Here is a 24,763-nt window from a genome sequence, read left to right on the forward strand (position 1 = left end):
CCACTGACTTTATCTCTCTGCTCTGTGCCCATGGAGCAACGTGTTCTGATGTCATTTGTCCTTCTGGTCAAGTAGACTATGGCATAAGTCAGATTTGGCAGCAAGTGACTCCCATTCTGCTCCCCTGATCACTGGGTTCATTCAGCAATCCTTGAGAATACCGATTCAGTTCTGACTCAGACTATCTGGGGCTTCCAAGGTGATTTTGAGGATCTGAGGATTTGGGAACCACTGGCCTAAATACTTTCTGCCCAATCCTTGTGTCCTGTGCTTCAGAAGCATGGACAGTACTGATTCGCTATAGATAGTGTTATTTCTCTTCTCCTTTACTTTTGTTTTCATGATTTCAAAAAAATTTTTTAATATTAAAACTGTTTTAAAAACAAATCGAAACAAGTAATGAATATAAAATTTTTACTGAAATTAAATAAAGCTAATATTTCTAAAAAACAATTCTCTTCTCCTTTCCAAGATAGTGTTGGCATGGTTAAGAACATACTCTTCCAGCCCATCAGGAAACCCCCAGGGCATGTGCCTTAAGTACAGACGTGTACTGGGTTTTAGGCTGGGCCACCTTTGACCTGGACTCAGTCTCAGGTTGATGGAGATTAGTGCAAGTCATTTTCCTTCTCTGTACTTTGACTACATAAACTGTCAAGTGGAGAGTCCTAATTCTGTCTGTCTCCTTTGGCGTATAGCTCAGGCGGGTGGGGGACTTTTAAATTAGAGGCCTGTGCAGCATCTGAGTTTGGATGTCTGAAAGTGGTGTAACTTTTCTGAGTGTCCCTAACAGGGAATGTTCTGTTCAAGAACAAAACATGCAGCTGTCCCGGTGAGGCTCATGCCAGGCAATTCACTGAGTGGAGAGTGGGGCCCGCAGGTGCCAAGTACACATCCTAAAGGCAGTCAGCATCTTTCCTTTGTTTAGTGAGTTTCAGCCATGTGACTCCCCTCCTGCTCCTTCCTCAAGGGAAGGATAGTGTCTGCCAGGTCAGTGATGGGCTGCTGTGACAGGAGCGTGTTTTGTTCCCCCAGACACCAACGAGTGCAGCATCAACAACGGAGGCTGTCAGCAGATCTGTGTGAACACGGTGGGCAGCTACGAATGCCAGTGCCACTCTGCATACAAGCTCCACTGGAATAAAAAGGACTGTGTGGGTAAGGAGCACCGTGGCTCAGCCTCAGCCAGCAGGCTCCCCATTGGCCCAGCTGCCCTCTTCCACGTCTGATTGGACCCCGAGTGAGGCTGACCGTCCCTCCCCTCAGCTATAGCAGCCACGCTTTAAATAGTTTAAAAACAGGAGATACTTTGCAGAATCTTTGGTGTTTCCTTCTGTGCTTCTGCATAGGTTGGAGCTAGCTTCTGTTTTTCTGATTGCTTTTCTGCATTAAAAAATCTAGCATAGGTGTAGTTCTTTTATTTTGGTGGGAAAAGGTGACTTGTGTTCTATGCTGGGTATCAGCTCTGCTTTTGTTTTTTTCTTGGGGCCTTTGTTGCATGGGACCCAGCCATCCTTGTCACACCTGAAAGTGTCCTTCTCTTTCTGTAAGTGTCTGTATTTTGTCCTGTATAGAAGTGAAGGGGGTCCTGCCCACTAGTGTGTCACCCCACGTGTCCCTGCGTTGCGGTAAGAGTGGCAGAGGAGACAGGTGCTTCCTCAGATGTCTCTCTGGCATTCGCCTCTCTTCAGGTGAGTGGGCCCCAGATCCTGGGGCAGGTCCTCATGCCAAGGCCAGGCCTTCCTGGCCGTCGGTGTTAGATACTCTCAGAGGGCTTCCCCTTGATCACCAGAGGCCAGTGTTTTCAGACCCCACATGCGGGGTGTTTTTCCAGTGGTTTCTGTGGAGTGGGGGGTGGGGGTGATTTTAGCTGCTACCAGGAGAAACTGTGGCCTTGTTTATGTGTTGACAATCCACATTCTGTCTGTCAGGACTGCAAGACGCCTACTCTATCATCTGCGGCTCTTCCTCTCCTCTCAGGAACAAACAGCAAAAGTCAAATGACTCTGCTTTCAGGGGTAATTACCAAGTCTGCGTGTCCTCTTTGGGGCCCACTGTGTTCAGTGGGCTTCATTGTCGGGACGCTGTTCCTGGGTGCTGGCTTTGTTTGCTTTTCTCTTTATCTCCTCAATACTGTTAGCATGTTCTGGGGTGTTCTTGCCTGTGGCCTCGGTGCCTGAAATCTGACTTACCGTGTGACAGACACCCACCCAGTGTCTACTGTGTGTTGGGGGGCTCCGTGTTCAGCCCTGGTGGCTCATCATATTGGGCAGAGGCCCACAGAGCTCCAGGATCAGGAGACTCAGGTCTCCCAAACTCCCTGTGCCCTACAACACCTCAAAGGCCCAGCCGGAAAAGTGTGCCCAGGGCACATAGCGTTGGTGCAGATAGCCATGGGTATGATGGAAGAGCAAGAATTCTGTCCAGGAAAAGGACCCTCAACCCTTTCTGCTTTGTCAAAAGGTGAAAAATGAAATTTAAAGCTTTTAGGAAGCCTCGTCCTCCCAGATGTAGACATCTCTGCAATTATGTCATGAGAACATCTGAATGAAGAAATGGTTCTTTGTGTTTATATTACACATATGGGCAAAGCTAGAAACCCAAAGCAGGATAATAACAGCTTGTATATATTGGTCGAACAGTTCAAATATGCCCAGCCACTGTATTGCATGTACTAGCTGATTTAATCCACATTTCAACCCTCTGGGACAATTTTACTATTATCCTCATTAACCAGATGAAGAAGCTGAGGTTCCGAGAGGCGAAATAATGTACCCAAAGTGGCTCAGATAAGAAATAGTGGGGCCAAGATTTTAACCAGGCAGTCTGAATCCAGAGTCTAAGCATTATCCTTTACTGCTCCTCTTGCCCGATGTTTGGACCCAGGCAGAGCAGACATCATGGTCTGTTTCACCAAATCCCTCAGGGATGGTCACTCGGAGATTTAGGGCACCCCAAGGATGGGCAAGCAGATAGTTAACAGTTATGCAGTTCTCACTCTGTCCTTTTTTTTTTTTTTTTTTTGCATTATGTCATTTAATCCTCACAATAGCCTGGTAATGTAGGTTCCCTAACTACGTCTATTTTATAGATGAGAAAACTGTGATCTGGGGAGATTAAGTTCTCATCACAAGATAAAGAGCTAGAGTTTGAATCCTGGTCATTGGCTCCAGAGCTTAACATATGGTTAAGACTGACCGTAGGAGGAGAGCAGAATTTTGCACATGAGGCCCTCACGGTGGGCCTTTCAGATCCTGAGAATCCTAGCCACAGTGAGGGAGTGCCATTTTGTCTGGTCTGGTGGCTCCCTCAGCTCTGTCCCCCCCAGGACAGACTTATTTAGGGGACTCTGCTCTTCTTCATTTTCCTCAGCAGTCTTGTCTAAATTTGAACTAGGGGATTTGGGTCTTCTAGCTTTGGAAGGCACAAAAATGATCTCATATTTTATGTCACTGTTGAGGTTGTTTAGGACCCTCCCTTTGTTGTATTTGAGCACTTGATTCACCTCAGATGGAGGAATAAGTGTAGCTCTTAGGAGGCTCCTGGTGTCCCCTGTCCCAGGGTGATGGGCACTCCATGATCCAAACCCCATGATCTTGGTCTCAGGGTAAGAGAGGGGCTCAGGGTATACAGTGTGTGGTGGGATCCAGCCAGTGGATAGTTCGCCGTTGCCTACCTGGTGTTTCCATTCCTTTGCCTCTGAAGGTAACATCTCTCACTTATTTCTTTCTGAAGATGTCGCCACCGTCAGGACAAGTGTAACCTTTAAGCTTAATGAAGGCAAGTGTAGTTTGAAAAAGGCTGAGCTGTTTCCCGAGGGTCTGCGACCAGAACTACCAGGTATGGAATCAGATGGCTAGTGCAGGGAGCTTGCCTGCATGTTGGGACAGGGGCTGTACCAAGCTCAAGCCCGTCAGATGCGGTCAAACAGTTCAGAATCTCCAAAGGACTCTCTTCACAGGAGGAAGAGGAGCCTCGCCTAGCATCCCGGGTAGTTCTGGGGTTAGACTTCAGGGCTTCTTTTGCGGGTACAGGTGGTAGAGCTCTGGGGAAACCAGTGGCTTCACAGGAATCCGCAAGGGCTTCCAGATGCACTAGCCCTTTGTGGTCATAGTGGGTTAAATTTTCTCTGTCTTCAAGTTTGTTTGAAATATAAGCCAAGGAAATGAAAAAAGGCTTGGCTTAGAAAGTATAGTGTTTGATGAACAAAGATGTAAATTTCAGCTTCCCTGCTGATCTAGTGTTTGGAGGCTTCAACAGAACAAATGCCATCCAACTGGCCTTATTGACAAGAGCAGAACCCAGCGCTCCTCTCCGTCCCAGCTCACACGGCCAGTGTTGTTTCATAAAATCTTGGAGATTTAAAAAAAATCAGAATTCAAGTATTAAGGAGGCTCCTTTCCCCAGTCTACCCTCTAACAAATCATACAAACGAATAAACATAAAGCTCACTGTTGTTACTTTGGATTGCTATTTTAAATAACTAACCAAGATGAATTTTGGTACCTCCATTTAAGGAAACATTATGTTGAATTAATGAATAAATGTTTAATGACATAGGAAAGTGTTCTTGTTTCAATGCTAAGAAGGAAAAAGGGAGAGTAACATTTTGTATATCTAATACAACCCAAATTGTGTAAAAGAAAAAGGATAGATAGGAAAGAAAAAAAGAAAAGTCACCAAATCATTTGTAATAGTTATATCTGTGGGAGGAGGATGGAAGATTCTGATTTTTTTTCTGTATTTTTCCAAATTCTTCACAGTGGTCATTTATACTTTTAGATCAGAAGTAAAAAGCATTATTTAACAATGAATTTGGTCTTTGGTTTACTTAATGGTGTTGTGCTCATGTTAATTTCTTACTTTTGACAAATGTTTGTGTTAATGGGAGATGTTAGTTAACATCAGGGAAAACTCAGTGAAAAAACATGAAAACTCTCAGTACTATCTTAGCAACTTTCCTATAAATCTAAACTTATTTCAAAATAAAAATAGTTAAAAAAAAATAGATATGGGAAAATTGAAAGGGAGAAAGCTTCAAAATGAACATCTGTTTACTCTGAGATTTAAAGTTAACCTTTTGAAAAAGTCAGATAGATCTTAGGCAAAATCTGTAGAGGGCAAATTTAATAGGCCTACTTCTTCCTTTGACCCCTGAATGAACTGTTAAGCTTTGAACATCCTTGTAATGTTAAAGAAGAATACAATACAGATGATACATCAGTTCAATAAGGCAAAATTTTAAAATAGAGACAGATCGTTTGTGTGGATGACATGTGGACCAGCTCTTTGGTTCGGTTAACAATCATTAGTTAAAAGATTCACTGGAAGCCATGGGGGGAGGGGTGACGGTCAAAGTCAGGCATAGGGATGTGCAAAGCCCTGCCTTACCCAACTCTTTCCTTCCCATCCTAGATGCCTTCACGATACTGTTTGGCTTTGTTGATTCTTTGTGCCATATGTTGTTCTTGGTTATTTCAAAATGAGACGTCACTGTTGATGTGGTTTCCAGCTTTCCCTTTGGGGTGGAATTACTTCTGGGTCAGTTTGCCTAAAAGCAGGAGTCAATTTCCTTTCACTCCTGTGTTCATTCCTTATTGGAAGCGTCAGCCCCTGCTTGGCAAATCATAGTCCAGCTTCAAGGAATCCAAGTGTGAGGCCGGGAGTGCACCTTAGCAAACCATCAGTCAGGAAGGCAAGAAGACCTTGGTTCCTGCCTGCCTGCCGCATATGTGGCTGGTCAGTTGAAAACACTCAGCACTTATCTATGCAAATAATTTTCAAGCACTAAATCATCAAGTTATACAGGAGGCAATACTGTCCTTTCAAAATCAAAATGTCATCATGCTCCAAGCACGTCTTGGCATCTGGAGTTAATAATCATTTAGTCCCTCAAGAATCATTTTAATGAAATGTTTACTGAGCTCTAGCGAATGTTCAGCTGAGTGCTTTGCCAGGATTTGGCTTCCGATAATTTTGTTTCTTCATACAGAGAAGCACAGCTCAGTAAAAGAGAGCTTCCGCTACGCAAACCTTACATGCAGCTCCGGCAAGCGAGTCCCGGGAGCCCCAGGCCGGCCCAGCGCCGCTGTGGAAATGTTAATCACTGTTGAGTTTGAGCTTGAGACTAACCAAAAGGAGGTGACAGGTTGGTTTGAAAACAGTCCACGGTGCCAGGCTTCTCACAGCTTGCTCCTTATTCCTTTGCCTTCCACTTTTCATCATTCTTGGGGTGGAGGGTTGTGCAACCACTGAAGTATCTCCTGTTTTTTTTTTTTCACCCCAAACTAAACTGGATTGGTTTGGCACCTGATGATTTAATCTGCTTCATGAAAACCCAAAGCTACCATTTTGGTCAACAAATTTCTTGTTGGTATTGAATACTGTCCAACCTGCTAGGTGCTCCGTCCCAGGTCTCTCCCCATCGTGGCCACAGGGAACGGTGGGTGGGGAAGGGTCCTGCAGTCGGCCTGATCATCCTCACCCGCTGCAGCCTGACGTCCTCCCCTCGGCGGTCCCTCTTGTTTCCGCAGCCTCTTGCAATCTGAGCTGCATCGTAAAGCGAACAGAGAAGAGGCTTCGGAAGGCCATCCGCACGCTCCGGAAGGCGGTCCACAGGGAACAGTTCCACCTCCAGCTCTCGGGCATGGACCTCGAAGTGGTTAAAAAGTCTCCCAGAGCATCTGAACGCCGGACAGAGTCCTGCGGACTGGGCCAAAGCCATGTAGGAAACCAATGTGGTGAGTGGCCTGCTGGCCAGGACATTCTTGCTAACAGAACTGTCTTCTGCTCTGTAAACACTAAGGGTAACCAAAAGTCTGGCCCATTTTCCCCTCTCTGGGCTCACTCTGCAGAACACCCAGACTTCCACTCATTTTGTGGTGTCTGTCATGTCTGCTGAACCAGGAGCTCCCCAGCACCTGCCAATCATGCCCGGCTTGCAGTGGACATTTAATAAATGTTTGCTGAATTGAGGGACAGAAAGGAAGAGGCAGAGTTGATGAAAAGAGGGAGTGTTGCCCTTTAAGGGTCTGAGGACAGCGGTCTTCAGATGGCTGTGGTTGCCCGGCTGGGGTAAGATTGCAGGTATAAGGCACCATGAACTTTCTGCACACTCCAGAGTCATAGTTGCCCACTTATCTCTCTCTGGCTCAACTGATGGTGGCAATAAACAATCTCCTGTACACAATTTTGTGCAGAGGCCACGCTGGGGGCTGGTCAGCTGCCTTAGAGATCCCTGAGTTTCAGCCCAAGGTTTCTCGCAGAGTCAATTCCATGTATGTTAGTGTGTGTGAATTAAATTTGAGATCTGGCATTTGAGCAACATCAATTTTATTCCTCTGATAAAGTTCCAGGCAAGAGGAACCTGAGTAAGAGATTCTAGGATGGTCAGTCTTGAGATCTGTTTGTTTTGAGAGACTGTTCTGGGAAATTATGGGAGATTCTATCTGAAAAGTCTTAGATGGAGAAAACTGAGTGGAGATTCTATCTGAAAAGTCTTAGATGGAGAAAACTGAGTCCCACTTTAAAGTAATAATGGTGATTTATTGAGTTCTCACCTGTCACAAGTACAGTGCTATATGCAAGCACTGCAGCTGTATTATCTTACTTAATCCTAACTGGAATCTCACCAGGTAGGTGCTGTTATCTCCACTTAACAGATGAACAAACTGGAGCTTAGGGGGGTAAATTCTCTTGCTCAAGATCACATTAATGGGGGGACACCAAAGCCGATGCTCCGGTCTCAAATAAGGTGAATTTTGATAATCAGACCCCTCCAGAATAAATTGATGTCCTTTCTGACACGTCATTACACTCACGAGTCTCGCGAAATGAAGCGTGAGCTAAGGAGTAATAAATAAAGAAGAAGCAAAGCTGAAGCCTTGGGTCCTCATTCGGGAGAACTGTCAGCAAATAGTCCACAGCCAAATCCGTGCTTTGCCAAAATATAGTAAAAAAATCAAGTGTAACTGTCCACCAGAGGCTGGTTCTCAAATAGTCTTGACTTTTATTCCAGCTGACTCTCTTAAAAAGAAAAAAAAAAAGTAAAAACAACACAGCTGGTTGGCTTGTTCTCATTTAAAACTCGAAGAGTTCCAATTTTTGTACCAAAATAGTGATGAGAGTTGGCTGTTGCTGCCCCACTTCCCAGGGTGAGTTGCAGAAGCTCTCTGGAGGGGCAGGCTGGTCCTTCTGGCCCCTCAGAGCTAAATTGCATCCTCTTTCCTCATTTGCTACCTGCTAGGAAGAGGCCTGGTAGGATCGCCAGGGAGCCTTTGTGGACAGTTAAAAATTCAGGAAAAACTAGTGTCAAGGGCCCTGTGGACCAACTCCCACTGAGAATGTTCCCAATCACCTATGAGTACACTCCTGGGGAATAAAGGCTCAAGAATGAGGATCTGGAGTTACTGGACAGAGGCCCCATGACCATGACAACTTATAAAAGACACTCAGTATGGGGGTTATGACAGTGTTGTGTGTGTGTGAATGTGTCCTGAAATGGTTGTCATGCTAAGTGAGGTTGGATTTGTTGCTGAAGGAGGTAATGTGTCTTGTCTCTAGAGCTCCCTCTAGCAATGGTTGGGTTCTGTAGCCCACATGGGACCAAACCATGTTTACCATGTTTTATAGCAATGTTGAAGGTTTTGCCATGTCGAGGAAACAGCACAAAGAAATACCCATGGGAATCCTTCCTTCTGCTGGCAGGAGGAAATTGGTGTAAAGAGTGGTCAGGTGTGTTAATTAGAAAGGCTTTTAACCCAACAGACTGATGGTACAGGCAAACCACTGTGTGTGTGTGTGTGTGTGTGTGTGTGTGTGTGTGTGTGTGTGTGTCTATCTGTTTGTCTCACACTCCTGGTATATTTAATAGTGTTAGAACTTCATAAACACCAGGCTTACTGGTATTTTCTGAACTCTGGGTGGTACATACCTTAAAGACAAGCCTAAGATAGTTCTTTTTGGAAATTTTAGTGTTGCAGAAGAGAGTTCAAAAAAGTGTTTTGAATCACCAGAAGTAAACATGGAACAATTATGTTTTTCCTTTAAAATATTTTTATTTAGTTTTTAATTACTAAAATCACACATGTTTCAAATGGTACAGAAATGTACATGGTAAAAGTGAGAGTCTCCATCAGCTCCCTGTTCCACTCCCAGCAGGACTCACTGTCAATAACTTGCTGTGTATTTTTCCAATCTGTTTTTACGCACATATAAAACTGAAATTTTATTTAGTCAATAAATATTTATGAGTACCTACTGTATGCCAGGTGCTACTGGAGGTAGAATCCAGTAATGAAAGAAAATAGCGAAAGCTGAGCCCTCACACAGTGTACAGTGCCTAAGGAGGGAGGGAGACCACCATCCAATAAACAGTGAAATGAACCATGTAGCAGATGGTGGTAAGAGTATGAAGAACAGGTAAGCAGGGAATGGGAATAGAAAGTGCCAGCGCAGCCTGACCAGTGGTGGCGCAGTGGATAGAGCATCGGACTGGGATGTGGAGGACCCAGGTTTGAGACCCTGAGGTCGCCAGCTTGAACACAGGTTCATCTGGTTTGAGCAAGGCTCACCAGCTTGGGCCCAAGGTCGCTGGCTTGAGTAAGGGGTTACTCGGTCTGCTGTAGCCCCCCCCCCCCCCCCACATCAAGGCACATATGAGAAAGCAAGCGATGAACAACTAAGGTGCTGCAAGGAAAAAAATTTTTTTTTAATAAATTTTTATTAATGTTAATGGGATGACATTAATAAATCAGGGTACATATATTCAAAGAAAACATGTCTAGGTTATCTTGTCATTAAATTATGTTGCATACCCCTCGCCCATAGTCAGATTGTCCTCCGTCACCCTCTATCTAGTTCTCTGTGCCCCTCCCCCTCCCCCTAACTCTCTCCCTCCCTCCCTCCTATGTCCTCCCTCCCCCCACCCCTGGTAACCACCACACTCTTGTCCATGTCTCTTAGTCTCGTTTTTATGTTCCACCAATGTATGGAATCATGTAGTTCTTGTTTTTTTCTGATTTACTTATTTCACTCCATATAATGTTATCAAGATCCCACCTTTTGCTGTAAATGATCTGATGTCATCATTTCTTATGGCTGAGTAGTATTCCATAGTGTATATGTGCCACATCTTCTTTATCCAGTCTTCTATTGAAGGGCTTTTGGTTGTTTCCATGTCTTGGCCACTGTGAACAGTGCTGCAATGAACATGGGGCTACATGTGTCTTTACGTATCAATGTTTCTGAGGTTTTGGGGTATATACCCAGTAGAGGGATTGCTGGGTCATAAGGTAGTTCTATTTGCAGTTTTTTGAGGAACCACCATACTTTCCTCCATAATGGTTGTACTACTTTACAGTCCCACCAACAGTGGATGAGAGTTCCCTTTTCTCCACAGCCTCTCCAACATTTGCTATTACCCGTCTTGTTGATAATAGCTAATCTAACAGGGGTGAGGTGGTATCTCATTGTAGTTTTGATTTGCATTTCTCTAATAACCAATGAAGCTGAGCATCTTTTCATATATCTGTTGGCCATTTGTATTTCTTCCTGGGAGAAGTGTCTGTTCATGTCCTCTTGCCATTTTTTTATTGGATTGTTTGTTTGTTGTTGAGTTTTATGAGTTCTTTGTAAATTTTGGATATTAGGCCCTTATCTGAGCTGCTGTTTGAAAATATCATTTCCCATTTAGTTAGCTGTCGGTTTATTTTGTTATCAGTTTCTCTTGCTGAGCAAAAACTTCTTAGTCTGATGTAGTCCCATTCATTAATTTTTGCCTTCACTTCTCCCTGCAAGGAAAAATTGATGCTTCTCATCTCTCTCCCTTCCTGTCTGCCTGTCCTTATCTGTCCCTCTCTCTGTCTCTGTAAAGAAAAAGAAAGGAAGAAAGAAAGAAGAAAGAAAGAAAGAAAGAAAGAAAGAAAGAAAGAAAGAAAGAAAGAAAGAAAGAGAAAGAAAGAAAGAAAGAAAGAGAAAGAGTGAGCCAGGGCAAAGGGAAAGGATGAGGAGGTGTTTACTTCCCAAAACATAGAGTATGTCAAGGACTCTAGTCTTGCAAAATGCCATTTGGGCAGAGATGTAAAGAACAGAGGAAGTAAGCTATGGGGATGTTTGGGAGAAGTCCCAGCCAAAGACATCGGCAAATAGAAAACCCTGCAGCATGTGAAAGAAGGCCGCGATGATGAGGGCCGAGGGCAGGGAAAGGGAAGAAGTGAGAGCAGTAGCTGAGGGTCCCATCACTGGGGAATGGAGAGGGTGGTGAGGACCAGTGACTTCGAATTGGAGAAATTAAGCCAATAAACGAGTAACAGAGTTCCAACTTATGTTTAAAAAGGACAATTTGGGCTGCTGTCTTGAAAAATGATTGATTATAGGTTTATGTGTGAAAAAACACTTTAAAAATATGAATATAATTTGAATAGTGCTATGTGTAGTTGTTAACTGGAAAGTAGATCGTGACATCTTTCTACACTAACAGAGAAGCTAACTTATTTCTTTTAAAGCTTCCTAGTCCTTTTTTAAGGTACCGCTATTTATTAGTTATACTAAATAGCCATTTATTGTCATCCTATTGGTGAATGTTTAAATTATTTATAAGTTTCTATTACAAACAATGCTGCAATGAGTATTCTTTTGTGCATATGGCTAATATTTTGAAGGATAGGCTTTTAGAGTACAACTGCTGGGTCAAAGGACATGCATATTTAAAACTTTAATAGATACTGCCAAATTACCCTCCAAAACCATGCTGACTACTCCCCCTAACATTGTATCTTAGTGTTTATGGCCCCACATAATTACTAACATGGCTGAGCTATCTCTGATCATTCTGTTTTTGCAAATCTGATAAGCAAAAATAACAAAGTCATTTAAACTTGTTTTTCTTTTATTATTAGTAAGACTGAGCATGTTGTCACATATCTATAGCCTTTTGGATTTCTTCTTTTGAGAATATCCATATTCTTTGCTTATTTTTCCATTGAATTGTTTGTTTTCCCAGTATCATTTAAAAAATAACATTTCAAGTCCCATGTTACATCAAAGAACAGCCACTTCTGACCAGTTAAATACTTTCTTACAGTCATTTTTACATAGTGAAGTCTCATTATTTTGGCATTTAAGGACTTTGGGGACAGCTTGCTCTGCAGATGACCTTTGTACCATCTGTGATCAATTTTAGCAAGATGGGGAAAAAAGATAGCAGTGATATTTTCCAAAGAACAAATTTCCTAAACTCCATAGTAATTCATAAAGTCCTTAATAGCCAAAGAAAAATTAATGATGACATGGATTTATAGCTTTTTAAAAATTCATAGCTATCTATTCTTTCATGAAGAAAAAATATTTAAGAAATATACTTGTGAGCCCTGGCTGGTTGGCTCAGTGGTAGAGCATCAGCCCAGCATGTGGAAGTCTTGGGTTCAATTTCCGGCCAGGACACACAGGAGAAGCACCTATCTGCTTATCCACCCTTTTTCCTCCCCTTTCTCTCTATATCTCTCTTCCCCTCCCACAGCCAAGGTCCAGTGGAACAATGTTGGCCTGGGCACTGAGGATGGCTCCGGTTGCAATGGAGCATTGCCCCAGATGGGCCAAGCATTGCCCCCTTGTGGGCTTGCTGGGTGGATCCTGGTCAGGCACACGCAGAAGTCTATCTGTCTGCCTCTCTGCTTCTCACTTCAGAAAAAAAAAAAAAAAGAAATATACTTGCTGCATTATATATTTTGTATTTGATTATTCTTGATATTTGCTGAAATTTTTTAAAGACACAATCCAAGCAGCTGGCAGATTGGGAAGTATTTTAGTGCCTGGGTTCTTGAGAGAATAGGAAAGTTTAATTCTGCTTTTAACATCCGTAGCTTTCCTCTGTAGCAGCTGAGAAAAATGAATTCAACCAGTATTTATCGAGATGCCATTCTGTGCCACTCTATGAATTTAGGATGAAGCATGAGAATAAAATAGGTGAGAGACTGCTCTTACGAAGTTCACATTCTAACAGAGAGGGAGGGACAATAAGAAAGTAAAGAAAGGCCCTGGTCAGTTGGCTCAGTGGTAGAGTGCCAGCCCAGCATGTGGAAGTCCAGGGTTTGATTCCTGGTCAGGGCACAGAGGAGAAGTGACCATCTGCTTCTTCATTCCTCCTCCTCCTCTTCCTCTCTCTCTCTTCCCCTCCCTCAGCCATGGCTTAATTGGTTCAAGCACATCAGCCCTGAACACTGAGGATGACTCCTTGGAGCCTCTGCCTTAGGTGCTAAAAATAGCTTTGTTGTAAGCATGACCCCACATGGGCAGAGCATTGGCCCCAGACAAGGGTTGCTGAGTGGATCCCGGTCAGGGAGCATGTGGGAGTCTGTCACTCTATCTCTCCTCCTCTCACTTGGGAGAAAAAAATAAAGAAGAAGATAATTTCAGAAGCTAAAAGTGATATGAAGATAATAAAACAGAGAAGGCCAGAGAGGATAAGGAGTTACTCTCCATCGGGTTTTCAGGGAAGGCTTTCAGAGTAGGTGACATTTTAGCTAAGACTTAAGTGGGAAGAAGAATCATGCCTTTTTTACAAAGTAAGGCAGAGAGAGGGAAGCTATTTACCTGATGTCACCCAGTGAGTAAAGAGCAGATTCCCAAGGATTCAAATCCAGATATGACTTAAGAGCCTATGTTCCTGCCCTGGCCGGTTTGCTCAGTGGGTAGACCATCTGTCCGGTGTGTGGAAGTCCCGGGTTCGATTCCCAGCCAGGGCACCCAGGAGAAGTGCCCAACTGCTTCTCACTTGACACTATATTTTTTTTATTATTATTCATTTTAGAGAGGAGAGGGAGAGAGAGAGAGAGAGAGAGAAAGGGGGGAGGAGCAGGAAGCATCAACTCCCATATGTGCCTTGACCAGGCAAGCCCAGGGTTTCGAACCGGCAACCTCAGCATTTCCAGGTCGACGCTTTATCCACTGCGCCACCACAGGTCAGGCCCCATCTGCTTCTCTACTCTTTCCCCCCTTCTTTCACTTTATCTTTCTCTTTCCCTCGTGCAGCCAAGGCTCCATTGGAGCAAAGTTGGACCAGGCGCTGAGGATGGCTCCATGGCCTCTACCTCAGGCGCTAGAATGTCTCTGGTTGCAGCAGAGTAATGCCCCAGAGAGGCTGAGCATTGCCCCCTGGTGGGCATGCCACGTGGATCCTGATCAGGCACATGCGGGAGTCTGTCTGTCTGCCTCCCCCCCTCCCCCAGCTTCTCACTTAGGGAAAAAAAAAAAAGCCTATGTTCCAAACTCTCTCAATTTGAAAATTCTTACCTCTTGTGGGTACAGCCTGTGCCCTGTGATTATCTTGTTCATATTGCACCCCCATAGAGAACCCTCCATGGGCCAGCTCTGTGGTGGGTGCTGAGGAGGCCTGGATGAATACAACACCATCCCTCAAGTTGTGCTCAGCCCTCCCAGGTCGGTTCAAGAGCTTCCAATAGAGAGAAAGCCTACAGGAGTTTTGAAGAATGCACTTATGGCCTGGAAATGGAGAGGAATATTCAAACAGAGAACAGCCCTGGGGAATGAGAATGAGGAAGATGATGTGCACAGGGGGTTACTGACATTTTAGTATTACCAAGCCTGGAGTGCGGGGTAGGCTGGTGGGGAAAGCGTGGCAATTCATGAGAGACCTTGAATGTGTTGCTAAGGAGCCTTGATTTTATCTCTAGGTGGCAAGGTGTCATGAGAGGATTTAGCCAGGGAGCATCCAGGTCATAGCTGTACTCCAGAAAAATCTCTCTGACAGGATTAGGGGTAATACCTAGAGGCAGAAAAAACAATTTGGAGCTTTTGAATGCTTCTCCTAAGAAACATTGAGAACATGAAGACTGTAGATGAGGTAGGAAAGAAGCAACAGACTAGAGAAATGTTTATGAGGAAGTATAAGCTGCATCTGGTGATATACTGAACGGGGGGCTGAGAAGAGGAAGGCGCTGGGTGAACGCAGAGTTCTGACATGGCTTCTGATCCTGACACTTACTTCCCGTGTGTTGCTCACCCCACCCAGCCCTGTTTCATATGCAGGAGGCAGTGAGAAAAAGCCTATTGAATAGATAGATGAATGTGGTCACTGGAGAAGAAATAATCAGAAAAGATTTATAGGAAAAGCAGAAGAAAATAGGCTCTTGAAAGGGCATGAGAAAGGATGAACCCAGATATAGAAAAGGAGACTAAAGACTGATTTTTTGAGAGAGGTGTGGGGAGTTCAGTCAAAGATGTTTTGGAGCCCAAGAGAGAACCAATCAGAGAAGCATTTTGGGAAGGTGCATCTGATGGTGTAAAAGAGCCGAGGCAGGGAGGAACAGAAGGCAAGGGAAATAGCTGGAAAGTTTTTGCAGTAACTTGCCTAAGAAATGGTGAGGATCAAATGACCCTAGTGCCACAGGGAGGAAGAATAGGAGATGGACAAAAGGACACACATGTAGGATGTTGCAGCCAACTGATGGAGCAGGAGAGAAGTCAGGAATCATAGCTGTGGCTTGGGCTCCAGGGGTTGGAGTCTTGGTGATTGGTAGAGTAGAGATGTGTTTGTATAAAGAGTAAAGCCAGAGGGGTGGGAAGGACTGGGCAGGGAAAGAAAGAGAAGCGTTGCCTGTGGGCAAATGGAATTTAAATTGTATCTAGGCTTCCAGATAGAGATGTCCATGGGTGTCTGAGAATCTAGGAAAACAATGTCACTCTCAGTGTCCAGACCAACCCTACCGTGTATGTCCACAGGTGTTCTGACTTGCCTTCTGTTAACATGGAGGAATAACCCATGCTCCTACCGAAAGCCACTAGCTACCTCCACTTGGGCTCTGGGCCCGTTCTCTCTCACCTGCTCAAGAATGTTGCTCATGCTATTGTCTCCACTTAACACCCCCCTCCCCTGTCTCCAAATTCTCCTTTTCTACTAGATCATTTCCAACAGCACACAAGCCTATCTCCTGTCTTATAACAAACAAACAAACAAACAAACAAACCCTTGTTTGACTTCATGCTTCTCTCTAGATTCTTTGAACCTATGTGGAGCAAAACTCTTTGGAAGAGTTGTCCAAACTCACTGTCTTTGCTCCTTCACTTCCAATTTTCTCCTCAACTGTAGCCAATCTGGTTTTCATGATCAACCTCCTCCACTAACACTGCTTTTTTCAAGATTTCTAACAACCTCCATGTTACCAAGTTGTTGGGCAAACCAAGGTGTTCCAAGTGCAAAACAAGTGAGTTAGGTTTGCTCACTGGTATTTTGCATTGGCGCAGGGCAGCACCCTGTGCGTATAGTCTATGGAAGGCTGCAGGTGCTTGCCCTCAGGGTGGCAGATTGCAAATTGCAGACCGCCTCCATTTTGGGGAGGGCTGCATGTTTGCTGTTGTTGCCCAGAAAAGGGGTATTTCCACCTGGCCTGTTTGGCTGGGGAGTGCTGAGGCTGGTGGGGGCTGTGAGTCTGGTGAGACCGGAGGAGGTTGGGGCTTGGGAGCCCTGAGAGAGGGAAAAGCGGTTTTCCCTGCCTGTTTGCTCATCCACCATTACCAGACTTGAATAAACAGAATGGCCCGCCATTTTCTGGCTCCACAGTTCCTTTACCGTCTGCCCAAAGCCAATAGGAACCTGCAATGCCACAGTGGTGACCACTGGCCCTACACAAGTCCAGTTGCCAGCACTCACTCAGACACCATTGATCATTCCCTCCTTCTGAAAATGCTTCCTTTTCGGGTTTCAGACATACTTCTCTTCTCCTCCTGCCTCAATGACTGCTCCTTTTAAAATTTCCATGCTGGTTCTTCTCTACTTTTTGATCTTTCAATATCAGGTCTTCCAGGGCTTAGTCCTCTATCCCCCTCCTCTCTCGTCACTCTTCCCTAGGTGGCCTGATCCAGTACATAGCTTTAAATACTACCACCTACTGGTGACTCCAGAACTGCCCTCTGACCTCTCTTGGAGTGATGGGTTTCTCTATTCTAGAGGTGTTAAACACACACACGTAGTACAATATTTTTAAATTTATGAATGTTTCCTTATTTAAAAATTACACTGTACTATTGATCAATACAGTCTATCCATTATAAAGACAGAAGTATGAGACACACATTAAATAAACAAAAACTATCAATATCTGTCTCTAGCTCCTTAAGGTACCATATTCACAATTTGGCAAGGTTCATTGTTAACAGGAGTGGTCATAACTCCATTTTTCCCACAGTCTTTTTGTTAATCGCTAGTATTTTGGCTCTACTGTTGTTAGATCTGATTAAATCATTACTGTTTTTATCTCATGATGTGTTCTGACAAAGAGCGAGTACTATGGGCACAGCCCGTGCCAGCCCTGGCACCTCCCTGTGCTTACATCATTGTGCCAGCTGTGCTTACATCATTGGCTCTACCTTTGTTGCAGTTTCCACAGGATTCATTCAAAGTGCTTCCAATGTTGTGACACTTTGGTTGAAACTAGATAGAAATTAGGAAATCTATTCCATCAGACACAGTTAAACTGTAGTTTTTCTCAATATGTTGAAAAGAAGTGACTCAGTACCTCCCACCCCCAGAGTGCGAACTGCCCGCTTTGTTCTGAAAAGGCTGTGTCTCCACATGTGTCTGTGAGTCACGGAGTTGTGTACTGGCGGAGGGGCCGATCTGATGCCATTTACTCAACCAGCGAACCTTTCTTTTTAAATACTTTTGAGGTAAAAATTAATTTACATAGATGTGAAAGTGTTTTGCCCATCCTCAGTAAATCATCTTGTAAACCCCTGAGCTTTAATCTTCTACCTTGAAGATCAGCAATACAAACAATGCCTTTTTAAGATCAAAGTTGCATGGTGAACAAACAGCTCAAGCTCCCTGATTCTAAACAAAATATTTTACCCCTTCCTCTCTAAATAAAACCTGCTTCTCCCTTCTCTCGGTAAGTGGCACTTCTGTCTACCCAGTTGCTCAAGTTGGACACCTCTGGGCCTTCTCGACCCCTCATCTTGTTATGCTCCCCATCCAATCCATCAGCAAATCCTGCCAGCTCTGCTTTCTGATGAGATCCCAAATTGGACTATTTTTCTCTTCCTCTGTGATTACCACTCTGCTCCAAAGCACTGTCTCTCCTGTCCAGTCTGTTGTGATAGACTCTGAATTATTCTCCTTACCCTTGCCTGCCTTTAGTGTGTTTGCCAAGCAGTAGCCAGAATATCTTTTAAAAACATGTCACTCCCCCATCCAGATCTTCAGCACATGTAGAGTAAGATCTAATTTCCTTATCATGATTTTTGAGAACCTATGAGATACAGCCCTTGCTCGCTTTTTAAAATTCATCTCCTGTCGTCACCCCGCCCCTTTCACTGCGTTACTGCTGACTGGCCTTTTTGCTCTCAGGCCATGCCTTTGCGGCTCTATTTCCTCTGATCGCTGCTCAGAGAGGCCTTTCCTGGCTATTCTTTCAAGATGGCAAACACACAGACATCACCGCCACTACTTCATGTCTTCCCCTCCTCCCCTCCCCTGTGGTTTTCTCCATCACACTTACTGCTGGTTAGCATTCTACTATGTATCCATTTGCTTGCTCGTTTATTGTCTGTATTCTTCACTTGAATGAGAGCCCTATTAGGGCAGGGCCATGCCTATCTTCTCTGCTGTGTCTCCAGCTCCCAGAACAGTGCCCGGCTCAGAGTCTTTGCTCAGTGAGTATTCAATTGAATGAAAGAGGAAATGACTCTTTGGAGTGGCAGCAGATGAAATCCCAAGGATAGTTGCCAACATGAAAAGAAAAGAGGGCAAAGGGCAAATCTTTGGGGAAATACTTAAATTGAAGGCAAAAGAGGCACTCCAGAGGCAGTGAAACCTCAGCCCTCGTTAGCCAGGCATGAAGAGAACATAGCAAGTGTGGGGAACCAGCAAGGAAGGCGGCAAGCTGGGCCCGTTTCTCTGCCCCAACTTGAAGACTGTTCTCAAATTGCAAACCTGAGCACACACCCAAAGCCCCAACAGACATGACGAGTCAACCTCTCAGCTCCTGTTATCCTGCAAATCTCACTTAAAAGTGGTTCTGAACTAGGATCCTGAGGCCACAGCACTGCTTAGAGCTCTCTCTACCCTGAGCTGTGACAAAGCATGGCTCCAGGACACCCTGGAAACCCCTGTGGGCTGCTTGTGGCTTTACTTCAGAAGTCAAGGCCTGATTCTTAAGAAAATAGTCAGATGTTAGAGAGTGACCTCTTTTATTAGGCTCACCATCTTAGCTGCAGAGGCACCATAGTGTTTGTCCACAGCCCGAAATACTCAAAGGCGGTAGTGCTGAAAAGAGGGCAAGCCTTCAGGTCTCTTTGTTGCCATTAACCCTGGTCCCTCTGGTCTCTCACTTTTGCATCAGAAAAGCTTTCTTGTATTACTTTTTTAAAGAGAGGGAGAAGACAGCTGTGCAGGATTTGAGAATGGGATTTTAATGGTCACTGAAGACACACAAAAGCTTTGCTCTGATCACGAAGTGTTCTGGGAGCAATTGACTCCTTTGTCTGCAGCCACAAAACAAGCTGGCTGTCGGAGGAGAAAGGAGAAAGGAGCTGACTAGAACGTGAGCGAGGTCTCTCCCGGCCAGATCTCCAGCATGTTTGCCCAGAGCCGTTTTCAGGTGGCTCTTCATGACATTTCAGAATCACTTTTCAGTGTTTGGCAGTTTTTACCTTGTAAAAATAAATTAATTAATGTGGAAGGTGCTTGGCATGAATGATGTCCATAGGTCTTTCTCTCTGGAAGGAAAATGAAACTGGGATGACCGTGCGAGTTTGTTTATGTGAAGCAGGTCTCTCACTGGAAGAGGAAAGAGCTGGCAGCCCCTTTTCCGCAGGGCAGGCCAACGGGGCATTCCTCAGCCCTTCACTCAGTTGAGAAATTGCAATAGATCTGGGATATTGTGAGGCTTCTCCAAATGTAGTCTTGAAAGGTCTTTGAGGTGGGTGGTTGTTAAATAATTCTAAGGAAGACTGGACACCCAGAGCAGCAGGAGCCCAACTAGTTCCTCTTTTCAGTGAGAGACAGGGTCGTTGTTTTCTGCCAGAAGAACTGGGATGGAACAGGCCACGCTGATCTGACTCTTATGTTATAATTAACAGGGCTGTTGCAGTTGTTGCGGTAAGATGGGCGCCTTCCCTTTGGGTGCATGAGTGTTATGAAAACAACTCCCACAAATGGAAAAGGCTTGGGCTAAAGGGGTTCCAGGCGCCTAGGCCTTTGCTTTACTTTCTGCTAGTTTTCATGACAGTTGGCTTGTTAGAGGTGTGAAGGGGATTACTCTCTCATTTACTGGCCTGTTGGAGGCATTAGAGTCATCAGGTGGGACACCAGATAGAAAGTTGTGAATTCTTAGTACATAATTCAGCCCAGCTTTTCAGGGGAGATGAGTGGAAACCAGAGTAATTATGGGAACCATTATCCAGTAGGATTGCATTTAGAGAATAACTCTGGGATTATAGGTTTTGTTTGCCACAGATCTATGCATCATACTCATTATAATGTTGTTTGCCAAGAGAGCAAGTGTTTGGTTCACCTTTAATTTTTTTAATCCAAAAATTAAATAAAAATGATATGTGAATATTATAAAAGAAAACCCAGACAATATAAAAAAGTATTAAAACTTAGACTTGGCCCTGGCCGGTTGGCTCAGCGGTAGAGTGTCGGCCTGGCGTGCAGAGGACCCGGGTTCGATTCCCGGCCAGGGCACATAGGAGAAGCGCCCATTTGCTTCTCCACCTCCCCGCTCCTTCCTCTCTGTCTCTCTCTTCCCCTCCCGCAGCCAAGGCTCCATTGGAGCAAAAGATGGCCTGGGCGCTGGGGATGGCTCCTTGGCCTCTGCCCCAGGCGCTAGAGTGGCTCTGGTCGCGGCAGAGCGACACCCCGGAGGGGCAGAGCATCGCCCCCTGGTGGGCAGAGCTTCGCCCCTGGTGGGCGTGCCGGGTGGATCCGGGTCGGGCGCATGCGGGAGTCTGTCTGACTGTCTTTCCCCGTTTCCAGCTTCAGAAAAATATAAATAAATAAATAAATAAATAAAACTTAGACTTTAGAATAGACCTTATATATTGATTGAATTTAATTTTAGGAATAATATTTTAAATGTGGCTTCTTTTGGCTTACTATAATTTTTAAAAAGCCTCATTTTTAAGAATTATGGAGTGAATAATGAAAAGACATTTTTATTACCAGTAATAAAGAACTTTGTCATGTTTAACTCTAAAAGTGTATGTGCAGATTGCATTTGTGAGACAGAATAAAAACAGATATTCCCCCTTATAGACATTCAAGAGGTATAATAGCTAATATTACCATGTGATGTTTTTTGTTTTCTATTTCTTGTATCTTAAGTATAAAAGAGAATGTGTTTGTTCCAGTTAAATTTCCCTAATGTCCCATAGAGAATCCTTGGCAAAGTTTTGAATCATTATTCAGTCTGCATTTTTGTTAAATGACCCTTTTCTCCATTAAACTCAAAACTCTTGGTCTCACCATAGGTATATTTCATAGCCTAGATGTGGGATCTTGGCCAAATTACTTAAGTTCCCTACATCTCTGTTTCTGAAACATGGAGCCAATAATAGCACCTAACTCCTTATGGTTGTTTTTAGGAATAAATGCGATAATGTACGTAAAGCTTTTAGCATGGTTTCTAGTAGATTGTAAGAATTGAACAAATCTTAGCCATTAGAAAGGTTGTTTTGATGGTTCTAATGATGCTTGAATATTATACTAGAGGACTCAATTTAGTGTATTTTTTAACTGAATTTTATTGGAATGACACTGGTTAATGTAATGGTACAGTCTCAGGTGCCCAACTCTATAACACATCTCTGTCCACTGTACAGTGTGTTCATCTCCCCAAGTCAACTCTTCATCCATCGCCGTTTACTCCCCCAAGCCCTCCTCTACTTCCCTCCACCTCTGGCAACCACCACACTGTAGTCCCTGTCCGTGCATCCAATTCAGCGTATTTACTTTATATTCATATCCTAATATAAGATAGAAATCCATGTTTAACTAACAATACCAAAAATGTAGTTAGAAGCATAGTTTATTAATTTCCTTGTAGTTTATTCTTCCAGGAGATATTGACAAGGGTTTGCTCTTTGTAACATATTAATTTTATTATGAATATGAGTGTGCTATTTCGAAGAGTCATCTGTAAGACCCTTGAGAACACTCTCCCCACAGCCACCAGAGAGTGAGCTTTCATAACATAGCTCTGGTCGTATTTCTCTCCTTTCAATTGTTCCTTTACCTGCAGAATAAAATCCAAATGCCAGGCATTCAAAAAAACGTTTTCAATCTATTCCCAATCTTCCTTTTTCTCTCTCCTCTCTTATGTCATTCATGAATCTTTACAACCTGCCCCTTTTCCTACCTGGAGAGATCCTACTCATCCTTCAAGGCCCAACACAAATGTGGCCTCCTCTTGGAAGCCTCCTAGGATGCCACCAGCCAGAATTAAAAGCCCCCTCTCCTCTGTTCTCCCATTACTATTCAATGAACAATGTTCAACTTTATCACCCTCCTGAAGGAAGCTCTGTGAAGTAGGGAGATTCATCAGATGCTAGTGCTCAAAAATAATTTTGACCACCCTGATGCCTGCCCCAGAGCTCAGGATCTAGGGAGAAAATACTTGCGAATCCTCCAACAGTAGGTTACAGGAATCACGACAGAGGGGGTATGCACGGAGAACCCAGAGGCGCCGCACGTTCTGTAGTCAGGGCCTTGGTATGGGGGAGTTTGTGGTTCACGCCATCTGTTTTCCTTCATCTCTAGTGTTCACGTTGTCCTTCCTTGGCCCTTCACTCTGTCCCCCCCACTGACCAGATTGTTTCCCCCTTTGGCTAGTCAGTTGCAGGGCTGGGACATATTATGATGGATCACAAGAACGCTGCATTTTATGTCCAAATGGAACCTTCCAAAATGAGGAAGGACAGATCACATGTGAACCGTGCCCAAGACCAGAAAACCCTGGGGCCCTGAAGACTCCAGAAACATGGAATGTGTCTGAATGTGGAGGTGAGGATCTGCCTGCCCCTTCTACCTCTTGCGGTCTCCAGTACCAGTTTAGACAGAAGGCGTGAGTGCACTGCAGGAGAGACGGTGCACACCGCGCCTTGGACTTCCCATGAGGAGGGGCCATACTGGGTTCCTCCTTGGCTTTCCGGTGCCCAGCTCAGTGTGATCCACACTGGGAGGTGCTCACTCGGATAAATAAATGGAGATCTGATAGAATACTTTGGCAAAATAAAAAAAAAAGAAAGAAAAGGTGTAAATGTTGCAATCGCATGCTTTATTCACTGTAAATAAATATACCCTGAGACCTCAGAGAAAGTAGGTCTGATTATTTTTCCAGCTTTGGTCTCAAATTCATAGTGTATTGATTTTTAAAAAGTATCCATCTGGTTATTTTGTTAAAAACTCTATAAAGAGTTTTTAATCTTCTCTTATAAAATGTTTCCTGGAGCCAAGCTCACTATGGTTCAGTAGGCTCCTTTCCTATTTATTTTATTAGTAAATGTCTTCGCTGGTATTAAATGGTAGAAAGACCAGCTGTATTGACACTGTGGGCTCAAATGGAAGGTGTGATTTAGAGGTGATGTCTGCGGAAGGATGCACAGGACCCCTGGAAGCCCCTGCCTCTCCTTCCGGTGACTCCTAGACAAGCTTTAGTTCCTGCCTGAATGACTCCAAACTCAACTGCAGCACTTCTTCTGGTTTAAAAATCAGGTCTTTGGGTTGAGTGTGACTCCTACCATGTCTTTGGCCTGTTATGAAACCCTAGCACTAATTGCAAAATGAATAAGGAGGCACTTTAGGGCATCTGTTCACATCTGTATGTGACCTTTTTAAGATATATTTATAGTAAGAAGAATATTAGTAGTAGTAGCAATAATAATAATAATCGCTAATGTTTATTGAATATTTACCTATGCTAGGCATCATGCTATGTGTATTACATGAATCTTCCATATGGTTGTATCATTATAACAACTTTATGATGTTAAAGTGACTCATTCAAGGTCAAACAGACAAGGAGTAGAGGATTTGAAATCAGATGACAGTTCTGACTCTAGATCTCCCTTTGGGGGTGTGTTCGTTAAATGCCATTATAGCTATAACTTATGGTTAGAAAGAAGACCATGAAAATTAATGGAGGAGGGATAATAATTAGGAATACAAGAGATGACAGGTTGTTTTTTTTATATAGCATCTTGCCAATGAAAAACTACTTCCTAAGGAACATGTGCTTTTAGAAATCCTTTTGTTTATGGCTGTGCTTCTTTTCATAAACTTAAAAAAAACCCACCAATATATATATATATGTATAGTAAGGCACTTAAAGTAATGGCCACTGGGTCCCTCTGTCAATGTAGACTGGGTTGCTTGGTTTAGTAGACTAATTGAGGGAGGCCAGGACACACCTAAGGGTAAGGAGATATAATTTCTATATAGAATTAGTAAAACTATTGCTAGTTTGTAATCAGCTGGGTGAGGGTGTACTTCTGGCTCGAATAACCAAATTGATTTGCGAACCCTCTGGGTGCTCTTTCATGTAGTCCTCAGCCAGGAGCACACCCAGGCCGGCTCCATTCTTTGGAAGCAGTGACGCATGGCCCTGTGGTCTCCATCTTTGCACCGTGCTGTGTAGCTCTGTGTGTAAACATCAGGCACTCACAAGCTACCTGCTATGGTTCGGCAGCAGGGCCGGACGGGGCTCTGTCACTGGGGTGGGAACTGAGGTCAGCACGGGGTGACGGGCCT

General features: G+C 44.1%; 1 protein-coding gene across 5 annotated transcripts in view; it reads left to right on the plus strand.

Annotated features, from left to right (window-relative positions):
- SCUBE2 (signal peptide, CUB domain and EGF like domain containing 2) overlaps positions 1–24,763 on the plus strand; it is a 76,383-nt gene that overhangs the window by 36,575 nt on the left and 15,045 nt on the right. Inside the window, exons 11-17 of one of the 5 annotated variants that reach the window (XM_066366099.1) lie at positions 1,036–1,158; positions 1,575–1,691; positions 1,932–2,018; positions 3,736–3,840; positions 5,993–6,148; positions 6,534–6,740; positions 22,847–23,017. In XM_066366099.1, coding sequence (XP_066222196.1) covers positions 1,036–1,158; positions 1,575–1,691; positions 1,932–2,018; positions 3,736–3,840; positions 5,993–6,148; positions 6,534–6,740; positions 22,847–23,017 — 966 coding nt within the window. Of the gene's footprint in view, positions 1–1,035; positions 1,159–1,574; positions 1,692–1,931; positions 2,019–3,705; positions 3,841–5,992; positions 6,149–6,533; positions 6,741–22,846; positions 23,018–24,763 lie in introns of all 5 variants that reach the window. The other 4 variants (XM_066366116.1, XM_066366102.1, XM_066366108.1 and 1 more) reach the window with 4 other exon arrangements.

Source organism: Saccopteryx leptura, chromosome 1, assembly GCF_036850995.1.
Source record: "Saccopteryx leptura isolate mSacLep1 chromosome 1, mSacLep1_pri_phased_curated, whole genome shotgun sequence".
Lineage (NCBI taxonomy): Eukaryota > Metazoa > Chordata > Mammalia > Chiroptera > Emballonuridae > Saccopteryx > Saccopteryx leptura.